This window comes from Scleropages formosus, chromosome 7 (genome assembly GCF_900964775.1).
Source record: "Scleropages formosus chromosome 7, fSclFor1.1, whole genome shotgun sequence".
In the NCBI taxonomy this organism is placed as follows: domain Eukaryota; kingdom Metazoa; phylum Chordata; class Actinopteri; order Osteoglossiformes; family Osteoglossidae; genus Scleropages; species Scleropages formosus.
The window spans coordinates 31,760,465-31,772,846 of record NC_041812.1 but is presented as its reverse complement, the minus strand read 5'-3'; the positions used below and the strand labels follow the sequence as shown (position 1 = coordinate 31,772,846).

Genomic DNA, 12,382 nt, shown 5'->3' with positions numbered 1-12,382 from the left:
TGTAATACATAAATTGTACCTTTACTGAGATGTACGTCGCTTTGGACAACAGCATCTGTTAAATGAATAAATGTAAATGTAAACGTAAATGAATAAATGTACTTTTTAAATCTGGGGGACAAAAACACGATTGGTGAAGGTCAGTTAAAATGAACACTGGTTCAGTGTAGTGTTGTGTTATCTAAGGGCTCAAATGTTGGTCTAAGGCACAAAGGTTTGAGACCGAACAAATTTCCAAATAGCACCTTCTAGTTTGCACGAGGGGGGTGTGGTGGTGCAGCGGGTTTGGCCTGTGCCTGCTCTCTGGTGGGTCTGCAGTTTGAGTTCCACTTGGGGTGCCTTGTGATGGACTGGTATCCCATCCTGGATGTGTCCCCTCCCCCTCCAGCCCTACACCCTGTGTTGCCAGGCTAGGCTCCAGCTCACCGCGACCCCGCTCTGGACACGCGGTTTCAGTCTGTGTGTGTGTGTAGTTTGCATGACATGCCTTACACAGGTGTGGGGAAAAAAAATCCACAAAATTCTATTAATTGGTTATTTTCCACAAGGGGGTGCGGTGGCGCAGTGGGTTGGACCGCAGTCCTGCTCTCCGGTGGGTCTGGGGTTCGAGTCCCGCTTGGGGTGCCTTGCGATGGACTGGTGTCCCGTCCTGGGTGTGTCCCCTCCCCCTCAGGCCTTACGCCCTGTGTTACCGGGTTGGCTCCGTGACCCCGTATGGGACGAGCGGTTCTGAAAAACCCGTCCTGGGTGTGTCCCCTCCCCCTCTGGCCTTACGCCCTGTGTTGCCGGGTAGGCTCCGGTTCCCCGTGACCCCGTAAGGGACAAGCGGTTCTGAAAATGTGTGTGTGTGTGTGTGTGTGTGTGTGGTTACTTTCCAGCAGAGGAGCATCAGTGTTTAGGTACGCGCTGTGTTTTACTTACACTCTAGAGCTTTCAGATAGAATGTTTCGATGCCCTCAATTGGCTGTTTTTAGTGGACTTTCAGATGTTTCACACTCATCGGTCCTCTTCAATTAGTCAATGAGCACACCATTAAGACCCCAGTAATTGCATTGATTTTAGAAAAAAATATATTCTGCTCTAGAAAAAGTGGTATGGTTGATGATTTTTGGAGAAGCATTATCAGAACTGGCACTATTGCATTAGTGTTTCTGGATTGTGCACCTAAGGGGTCACATCAGAAACAAATTTTCATTTATAGGCTTGTAGAAGGGTTTCTTTTAAAGTGTGTTGCCACGAGCTTTAAGGAACGTAATTCTCAGCGTTGGCATCTCTCGACTGCGACTGTTTGCTGCCAGGCAGCCAGGTGGTGACAGGAGCAGTGTGTTTAGCTGTACCACACCCTTCCTATGCTTTGTGCTGCTGGCCTGCAAGATCAGGCTTGTACTGCAACACAAGCAAAAACCTAATTCTTCTTCCTCTCCCATTTCCAGCTCAAACTCTGAGAGACATTTTGAGGCATGCCTTTCACACTGCGCCGGCTTCTGCGTCACAGACTGTACATGTGGAGTAAGAAGAGCACACACAAAAAAATGTGAAGTCACACAGTCACAGGTACAGGCAGAATAAATAGCAAACACACTGATCCTCAAGGCTGAATCTCTCCAGACTTCATTAAGCCTTTGCACTTCCCTCTGATCTCTGTAAAGGTGAGCGACACCTCCTTCGGGGAGATGCTCGGTGCCTCGTGGGTGCTGGTGCTGTACACACTGAGACACAGCAGCGCTGCCTGGAATCGGCTGCGAGCTTAGCGGAGAGCGCAAGTTTGCGCGTCACTCTCCCAACTGCGCGTATCTTCAGTGGTTAAGATACAAGAGGGGAGGAGCGCGGGGGGGGTGTCAGAGGTGTGCGTAACCAGAAAGTGCGAGTGCGAGTGCCGTGCGGGAGAGTTACAGTCCGATCCGTGTGTGTTCCGCGCTCGAACGGAGAGGACAGCCGGAGACGCGCAATGAATGGCGAGCTGCGCGGGACCTCGCGCCGAAAACCTCCGTTCAACCGCAATGGCTGAGGTAAGACAGGCTCGTTTATACTCTGTTTTTGACCGCGTTTTGCGGATCGTGGAAGTAAATTCAATTTGTGTGTGGCAGCGTACAAATGTGTTTCACTTTTTGCTTTGAGAGGAGCTTAGTTTCTACGGGCATGACATGAGGTGGGCGTCGAGCTAAACAAAAAAAAGTACGTGAAATGAAACAAGTAAAAGTCATGAAAAGGAGTGTATCGCGGAACGAGCCCTGTGTGTGTGTGTGTGTGTGTGTGTGTGTGTGTGTGTGTGTGTGTGTGTGTGAGTGAGAGAGGTGTCCATGTAGGTAGTGAGTGTCCCGAGCGTCAGCCCACGCACTTCCAGTCTCGTTGCCGGCCGATCGTATAGAATAACTGATCTGCGGCTGGAAACTCTGCGATCATTCTGTTCCGATCTTTTTCTCCTTTGGCCTCGTGCGGCTGGCGCGCGCGTTTCCTCGGGCTGTATTTTCAGGTTGTCTCCGCAGCAGTCTCTTCCCATGCCACTATGATCCTAGTCCTACCGCCATGAACTCCAGTTTTAGTGTCCTATGACAGTCGGTTGGATGGCCGGAGCCCGGAGGGAGGGCAGTCACCCCTGTCGGCTGGAGAACATGTGTCCAAAGGAGCCTCCATGATCCCTGTTTGCGCATCACGCCGCACTTTCCAGCTGTTGCCCCAACAGCGATTCCGTCACTGTGTGGAAACATTTGTTTGTGTTGCATTTTCAGATCCGCTACGAAACATTGTATAAGCCCATGTTAGGACGAATATATGGAGCACCGGACACCTAAAACAGCGCACTTCCGTCTTCACGCGCCTCCCAAACACCATTTATTACCACGTTTTACAGAGGTTTTTGCCGCGATAATGAAGTGGCTTCGTGCGATTTTGCCAAATCAATATGAAGAGTGAAAGGAACAAAAACGCATTTGCTGGGGTTTGCGGAGTAAAAGTTATTCCACCGGTCTGGGGAATCCGTAGTGAATTCGTCCGAACCTTGATTCATGTGGCCCTCTGATTATTTAACGTTAAAAATCCTCTATTCTGCGAAGAATCAACTTTTTCGTGTTTTTTCTGCATTTAATTTTGGGCAGCAGACAGTCCCGGGTAGTTTGGACATAGGTTCGAATCAGGCTCAGTCCATGTGGAGTTTGCATATTTGCCTTGTGTCTGCCTTGTGTCCTTTGGGTGCTCTGGTTTCCTCCCACAGTCGAAAGACATGCAATTTAGCGCCAATTCAGTTGAACTACTAGTTTTGTGTGTTTGGCTACCCTGTGATGGATTGGTATCCCATCCATGCGGTACCCCCTCAGCCTTGTGCCCATTGATTCTGGGATAAGCTCCAGACCACCATGGACCTGACCAGGACAAGCAGCTAATGAAAGTGAGAGACTGAGAGCACATTTCTTTGGTTGAATGAAGTTCATTTGTAATTCCTTTTACATAAACAAGTCTAAATAGATATTTATCTTTATAAAAAGCTCCCAATTTCCAGGAATGTTTCACAATTTTACTACCTTCAGGTTTCTAGATACAGTATCATTTTGTATGTAATTGAAGCATATACCTACATTACACTGCCACTTCAGAAAGGTACCTTCCTGTGAATTTAGCAGGACCAGCACCGAGTGCATTGGATATCTCCAGGGCATTAAAGCTCATCATTTTGTAAACAGGGAGAACAAAATTAAAACATGTATGTTGATCGTAAACAACATTCATTAACTTTCCACTCAAAGGTCAACCCAAGCTTTCAGAATCTCACGGTTTTTCAAATAAGTTCTTCTACTGTTCTGTTTTCAGTACAATAGCATTTTCCTTCCAAGGATTAACCTGGAAACCTTCAGGGTGCAACTTTGGTTGTTTCATCACTGTGCCATCAGCAACCCTACAGCACATAGTCCAACTTAGGCTGTTTCTTCTCGACTTTTTCCTCGCAATTCTGTCAATGCTGTGATCACATGGCTGAAAGACCCCCTGAGCTGTAATGATTGTAGTGCCCTTGCCATAGTTTTGCCAGCTGTACTTTCCAGTTCCATCAGAGGAATTGTGGATCTCAAAAATAAGAACTAAACTCTGCCTCGCATGGAACATAAAACTGCTGTAAAGATCATTTTCAGTATTTATTCAGGGTCAGTGAGAAGCTACTGATCCATCTTTCCTGTATCCTTTTAGATTTTACAACCAGGATTCCGGCGGCTTCAACCACAGGGAGACCCACAGCCGGTTCTAATGTCCTACGTTGCCATGAGATGTGTAGATGTTCGAAAGCTGTGACTCACTAAAGATTCTTGTTTAAATAAAAGCCCCATTCAGGAAGCCCAGATGATGAAAAGTCTTGTTTCGTGGGGCAGCGATTTCACAATCTTGGGGTGGGTGTTTGAGGAGTCATGGGCCAGCTTGCAGCATCCAAACAGATGCTGATGTAAAGGCATAGTAGTCTTGTTGATTCATGTCCCAAGGATTGTGTCTGACATAAGCGAATGCCACAAAGAGGGACAGGGTATGGGGTCACAAGGTCACATTTAGTGTCAATGTCAGCCTAGACACTTGCATGGTACAGTGAGCACAGTAATATGAATAACTTGTCAACTAAAGGCAAACCGACTAAGAATGTGCTGTGACGCTATATCAGGGCTCGTGGACCTTGAACCAGCAACCTACCATCCGTGTCTTTCATCACTGCCGCACCTCCTATCTCGAAACAAAGGAAAGAGTGGATCTTGTGCACTCATTTCTGTCTACAGTTCTGTCTCACACATATTAGCTGTGTGTATACCATCCACTGCACGTTTCACCTTCTTCCTTCTTCTCATCCTGGTAGAAAAAAAGGCATGATTCACTTGTCGCGTGGAATCCATTAAAAACCATCGCCTTGTTGTTGTGAAAGCACAAAGCCGGTAGATGGTGTCGCCAGCCCAAATGTAATCAGAGACATCTCAGTGCTTGTTCCAGAAGCACTAATGGCCCCCATTAAGTAACCCTAACTCCTCACAATCCACCTAAACACAAATGATCATCACGTAGGGGTGCGACGCACTCTGAGGCACAGTGCCTTTGCCATTGTGACTTGCCAGCACTGCACGGAGAACGTGTCAATGACTGGCGGAGCCATCTAAGAAAGCTTTCAAAGCACTTCTTTCAGGGAGGGTTTGCGTCCGTGTCTGCTTTAACTTCTCCTGTGACAAATGGTCCCGTCTTGTTCGGTCATGTTTGTATTTAAGGGGAGGAACATGCATGTTTTTTTATCTTAGCAACCATTTGTCAGCAGAGACTGTTAATGGTCTTCGCAGTTAAAATCAATATGAGTGCATTGCAACTGCAGACTAGACAGGATATTCTTTGTAACAGATGTGCTTTTTTTCCTCATAACCAAGTGTAAAAAATACCAAAAAAGCTAAACTTGTTAAATTTAGTACATGTGATTTAAAAAATAATTTAAACAATTTAAATTTTGCCATTATAATGATTTGTTCAAGGTGTTGCCTTGAAAAGAGTTAATTTGTCCTTTCGGGGATAATTATTATTATTATAAATTATAATGAATTATTATGTCTGGGGACAGCTGGTAGTGTAGTGGTTAGCACTACTGCCTCTAGATCTGGAGGTTGCAGGTTTGATCCCCCCTGGCTGTAGTACCCTGAGTATGGAACTTACCCTAAATTACTCCAGTAAAATTACCCAGCTGTATAAATGGGTAAATAATTGTAATCTTAACATTGTAAACTGCTTTGAAAAAAGCATCAGCTAAATGAATAAATGTAAATGTCTATCACTGGCTTGCCAGAGGCCACAGCTAATGCTTTTAATGAAAGGACAGATTTGGATTTAGGGTGTGTGGATTGCTACAGGTGTGTCCCTCACAAGAGCTCACCTGTGCATGGGAGTGTGGTTGGGTTGTGGCCTCTCCTGATGCTGCAGGAACTTACCTCTCTATGAGGTAAATTACCTCTCACTTATGGTGCAACATCCCCCTCTGCAGGGAGTCATGTCTCCGCAGTGTTTTCTACTCAGGAAAAAAGAAAGACAAAACACATTAATGCTGTAATGACATGAAAAACTCAGATTTTTTTTTTTTTTTTGCCATTATTTCCATCTTTTCACTGCCCATCACATGTTAAATCTAAAGTTGAAAGCGATGAATAAAATTTTAATGTCCATTTTACCATACCTTCTTTAATAGTTCCACCATGCTTTGTAGATAATCTGACACATTTTCAAGACCACAAATGTATTATATAACAAAAGCCATAGTACTGAATTTGAGAAGTAACTTGGGTGAAGTATATTTGACAGTTACTTTGCACTGTCTGTCTCCGTGTTCCCACCAGGAGATTTTCTGTACATCGGTGAATTGCAACTGTAAGAGTTTCAGACCAGGAAGGCTGCGGAGACGACAGTGCGAGATCTGCGGACACGGATGGGTTGCTCACGGTGAGGCCAACGCAGCTGTGAATTTGACATCTGCAGTGGAACCGTTTGGTTCCACACAGACACCCCAGTGCAGTGTTAAAACCAAGCAACTATAGAAATCGTACAAAATGTTCAGACAAAAGGATGCCCTGCCTTCTGATATTTACCTATTTACCATGTTAAGATGGCTGAACATAGAATAAAGAATTTCATGAAAAAATAACGTTTAAAAAAACTATAAAGTAGAGAGCTTTAACTATGTATGATATACCATGTTGATACAGTTACTATGTTACAGTTTAGTAATGGAAATGCACACAGGACATCGGCAGTGTTCAACACTCCAAATGCAGTACCTCCTCTCGGTCTTGAACCTGCAGCTAAGTGCTGTATCATCTGGTGTGATAACCACCATAACAGCAACCAAACTAGTAAGCTTTATCTGTGTTCCCCTGACAGCACTGAGCAAGCTGAGGGCACAGCCCACCCATCACGATGGCCAAGTGGAAGTGGTCCACTGCAGTGCAGCTTTCGATATCTGCAGCCTCATGCTGTTCGGAACCCAGGCCATCCCTGTACGACTTAAGATACTTCTGGACCGCCTCTTCAGTGTGCTCAAACAGGAGGAGGTCATCCAGATCCTGACTGCACTGGAGTGGACTTTGCAGGACTACGTCCGAGGATACATCCTACAGGTAGTACATCTCTTTCTGGAGAGAAACCCTTGCGTCATGTTTGAGGTATGACAATAAATGGGTCACCATAGAGGTAACCCTTGATCTATAACTAATTCTTAAAGGTTTTTGCAGTACCTTTAATTCCAAGGTGATTAGAGTGAGGGGAAAAAAAAACTTACATTCCCAATGCACTTGACTTTATAAAGCAAACGACTGAAGGTAACAGGTATTTATGTTGGCTTTATAGGATCCCTCAGGAAAGGTTGTGGATCGGTGGGTCATGATGACCTTTGAGGAGGAAATTGCCACCCTGCAGCAGTTCCTCCGCTTTGGTGAGACAAAGCCCATTGTGGAGCTCATGACCATCCAGGACAAGGAGGATCAGGCCATTGCTGTGTCCGCTGCTTGCTCTGAGTCAGTCATTCAGGCCTTCATGGAAAACAGTCCTCCTTCCTGCCCTGACTTCACTACAAATGCCAGAAACTGGACTACTGGGGCCGAACATCATTTTGTGGACTCTTTCAAGAACGGTGCATCCATGTTGCCCTTCCAGTTCCTCAGCTACTTATCCACTCCCCTGCTAGACTGCACCCCTGGTATCGGGCCATACCAGTCAGAAAAGATCCAGATGGAAGAGGATCAAATTAAAGGGTGTGGCCTTATGAATATCAGCACCTCCCCCTTTGCTTCCAGAATCGAGAAGAGCGATCATACTGCATCAGCCAAAGTGGTGGCTGATTGCCGCCCCATCAGGGACAGCCCTTCTGAACTATTCAGTGTCTCTGCAACCTCCAAACTCCTGCAGGTGTCCTCCGAGAAAAAGACGAGGCGCCTAGAGAAGAGCAGTGTGAATGATGGCAGCCTGAGGAAGGGGAGGGTTTTCTGTAGTGCCTGCAAGAAGACATTCTATGATAAGGGTACGCTGAAAATCCACTACAATGCCGTACACCTGAAGATCAAGCATCAGTGCACTGTGCAGGGATGCAACATGGTGTTCAGCTCCCTGCGCAGCCGCAATCGCCACAGTGCCAACCCCAATCCCCGCCTCCACATGCCCATGAACCGCAACAGCCGGGAAAGGAACACGGGGCGCTGCTCAGCTATGGACAAGGTGTCAGAAGGTGAGCGTAGACCTGAATCCAGCATGGCTGTAAGTGCCACCACAGATAGTCCAGGACCCAGCTACATATTCCGTACTACCAACCACAATCTGCTCAGCCAGAGTGAGATGCTCTTCTCAGACTTAAAGCCCATTTTGCCCTTCTACTGCAATGGCTTGGTCACACCAGCGGAGTTCACCAATGTCCCAGGTACTCCACCCTCCCCTCCAGTGGTACCTTTGTCTGTTCCTGCCAGTTCTGCTGAAGCAGATATGCAATCTAGCATCGTACCAAAGAAGAAGTCTCGCAAATCGAGCACGCCCATTAAAATCGAGAAGGAACCATTCGAAAGTGCACATAGCCAGACGGAGGCGAGAAACTCTGACAACGAGCTGGAGAACAAACAAGTAAATGGGAATCTTTCTCAGCTCACATACACGGAAAGACCACGAGACAGAGGGCAGAGGCAAGTGGACTTGAGATTAAGTGCAGAGCTGCGCATCAGCATGGGCACCTCTTCTTCCAAAGATACCAACTCATCTGAATTGCCCAAACTTGACAGTGCACTGCTAGTACCTGACCCAGGGGGTCACACCGGTGACCAGCCAGAAACCCCACTACCCAGCAATGACCATGTTGAGAGTAACTTCCAACCATCAGCTGAGGGACTGTTTCGAATATTGACTAATTACACAGAAGCCCCCAAGGCCTGTGTGGAAAACTGTGAGAGTGACCAGCCCCAGTTAGAGTGTGTTTGTCAAGGGGATGCAGCTGAGCCCTGCAACATCTGCACAAAGGCATCCAAAAGCTCCTACAGCATCAGGATGCACTACCACAGCTCACACATAAAAGAAGTGCACCTGTGTGGTGCAGACCGCTGCAATGCTACCTTTCTTTCCCAGAGAAGCAATCACAGATGAAACTTCATCTCTGTGGAGTGGTACAGCCCAAGAGTACAGACCTTGACCTGAAACAGTAACCTCAGCACTACTATTTAAAAAGAAAATGAAGTCACACACATGTCTCCAGAGAGTGGCCTTGTGTGTAACCATCTACTTTTGTAACCTGTGAGGACGTGGCTAAGCCTTTCCTCAAACTTCTGGTCTGTAACCTCTGGGGTGGGCCTAGCCCATCAGCTCCACTCGGATATCTCACTAGGGACAAAACCAGCAACCTTGCCTTGAGCAAAGTTTCAGACACCCACTCCAGGCAAAGCCTTTCCTATGGCTGAGACCTCTGATGGTGTGGAGTGCATTGTAGAAGAGGGCTGTGACAAATGTGCTGGCTCACGGGACAAGAGCTCACTGACTCCAGGTGCCTGGATTTAGTCGTCTTTATTCTGGAACTCTTAAGCTGTGTGAGGTCTCAGGGAGAAAGGAATCAGAAGCAGTCCTTCACTGTCAAGCAGAGGCTTAAGTAGAGGAGTTATGGCAACTTGGCATATAGATTTTTTTGTGTGACATGGTTACCAGCTAGGCAAGCAGGTGTAGCTGTTAGTGTGTATGATGTTCCATATATAGTATTGGTAACATCGCAATGCATTGTGTTCCATTCTGTAGGTATGTGTGTATTGTGTTCTGTATACTGTATACATGTGCGTGCCCTGTCTTCCCACACACAACAAGGGCGTATATTAGATGTCAAAGCACGTCCTTCCCTAAGGCATGTAATGGTGAACACTTCCACTTGGACCCCACAGGGGCTGCAATGAGGTTTCGTTGCTCGAGGAGTGTTATCAGAGCTGAACAAACCAGACTGTCCACACTGACTGAAGGGGAGAAGAACTTGGCTGGCTCTCCCATGAACTCCTGCCTCTGCTACAACTAGTATTCATACTAGTGCTGAGTATTCCTATAAACTTCAATGTTTTTTAAGGACATCTTTTGCAAAAAAAAAAAAAAAAAACGTGTTTTCCTGTTTTGTTCTAACACTGAAGATGTACTTGGGAATTATGCTTTTGTCAGCGACACATTGAGTATTTGTTTATGACTAAGTGCACAACACGGAGCTCCTCAGAGGAAAGCCCGTCGATCACGTTCATTTAGCTCTTGACTACCTTTATAGTTCTTTGACTAGAAATTTGACTCTGAGTTATTGTACAATTTAAACGAATGCTTGTCCCTCTGTCTCAAATGGCCCCGATGGACAATTTTTTTTTTTTTAAATGAAAAAATCTGCCACTAGTTTAAAACTGCTTGCTAAGTTTGCGTGACCTACAGTAGGCTTTCAGAAAAGAATCCGCATTACATTTGCATACAGCAGATGGCACATCTACAGGACAATTGTACGAACTTATACACGTTTTCAGACTGACCATATTGATTAAAAATTCATGGAATCACCAGGATTCACACCAAACAATTTCTTTCAAAATGACATATGTTCTTCTCAAAGTGAGTACAGTGATCACTCATCAGCGAAAAAAGATATCTGAAGAAAAAAGTGAACTGTTCAATGGCTGCTTGGTTTTATATGTTTTTGCTTTTAGTGGAATCATTCCCTCTGATGGCAGCTGCTGTAAAGCTTTGGGTTTAATGGATGTAACAAGACTGTGGTCCTTAAACCTCCTTGTGGGAACAAAAGCAAGATGGGCTGTGGAGCAGCTGTTTAGTACTGGCAGTACTACAGTCAACACTTTTGTTTAGTATGCCAAAGGCTAAGCTGAACAAAGAGGTCTCATCATTAAAAAAATTAACACAATTAAATTTAAATGTAATGATTATAAATTATTTTTACATAATGCATAAAATCCTTGTATGATAGAAGCTTAAACACCACACCATTCAGTGTTTGTGTTTTGTTATAAAAGCACAAGATTGTATATTCTGTGTTGTAATATATTGTCTACAGGTGGAGTCTGATCAATAATACAGCCAGGCTTTTGTGGTCTTCGCAGACATGGGCGTTATGTAACTATACGGACTATAAGCTTTCGTTGCTTAGAATGTGTCAGAATTATGGGTCAGAGAGCATGCATTTAGCAAGTCACTGTCAGTATTAAGAATGCAAACTGCAAAAATCCATTTTCAGGTTAAATGCATATTTGGTTTTGTGTTTGATTACATATTTATAATTCCTCTTTATTAGTAAAAATCTTTTATTCACATGAATGTGTTGATGGAACAGTTTTTACAAGATTATACTGAAGAATAACTCATTTAAAAACTGCATGATAGAAATTGACAGTTACTGAAACCATGTGTCTAATGTGTTAGTCTAGAGTGGTGGTAAGTTCTAGACCTCATGTCATTCAGTAATGCTCCTGCATCTGTCTACTTCATTTGCAAACTCACACACACACACACACACACACACACACACACACACACACACACACACACACACACACACACACACACACACACACAAAGGTACAGCTACTAAGACAGCATTAGAGAGGTTGGCCATCAGTAGCAATGCACAGATTCCTGTTATTATTAGAGCCTCTGGTGGGGTATTGGTTATCCTGGAGAAGGAGGCTGAAGTGCCAGCTCAGTTCTGTGGTCGATTTCTCTAATCTGTTTACACAGCACCACTCACTGTATCATCATACAGAGCTGCCTGTTGGAGATTAGGGAAGGAAATAGCCTGAATTACAACTTTTTTTGACAAATTGCCACCTTGTGTTATGCCTTGCCTGAGAATTAAAAATAATTCCTTCCAAGTGCAGGAGAAACTGGACACACCTGTTTTGACATTTGAGTGCATGTTGAGTTCTTGCTGCAGCATTCAATGTGCTATGACAGAATTATCCTACATTTCACATGCACTACGTTGAAGCATCATCCATCATCAACAACTGCTGCTGCTTGTCCCAAGTAGGGGTCACAGCAACACAGAGCCTTGCCCAGCAACAAAGGGCGCAGGGCCAGAGGGGGAGGGGACACACCCAGGATGGGACGCCACTCCGTCACTAGGCCCTCCAAGCAGTGCTCGAACCCCAGACCCACCCCACGGCAGGCACCAGCTGAACCTGCCACACCACCACACTCCCCCTTTCAAGCATCCCACAAAACAAAATTGGAATCAACAGAGCACAGAGAACGAAGGACCGGATTTGTGCACTTGCATTGCCACCATTCCTATCCAGTTTGAGAGTAAAGGCCTATGTGTTTTTATATAACAAGCTGTCTTTTTCTAAATTTCCAGTTCTCGTAAATGGCACCTCCACACAGACAGAGCTGACAATGC

At 45.3% G+C, this 12,382-nt stretch overlaps 1 protein-coding gene across 1 annotated transcript; it reads left to right on the top strand.

Annotated features, from left to right (window-relative positions):
- Nucleotides 1-1,887: 1,887 nt before the first annotated feature.
- On the top strand, nt 1,888-11,207 carry LOC108941989 (zinc finger protein basonuclin-1-like). Its single transcript, XM_018764982.2, has 4 exons — nt 1,888-2,009; nt 6,333-6,435; nt 6,874-7,109; nt 7,339-11,207. The coding sequence occupies exons 1-4, from the start codon at nt 1,953-1,955 to the stop codon at nt 9,109-9,111; spliced, it is 2,169 nt and encodes a 722-aa protein (XP_018620498.2). The 5' UTR covers nt 1,888-1,952; the 3' UTR covers nt 9,112-11,207.
- Nucleotides 11,208-12,382: the final 1,175 nt, after the last annotated feature.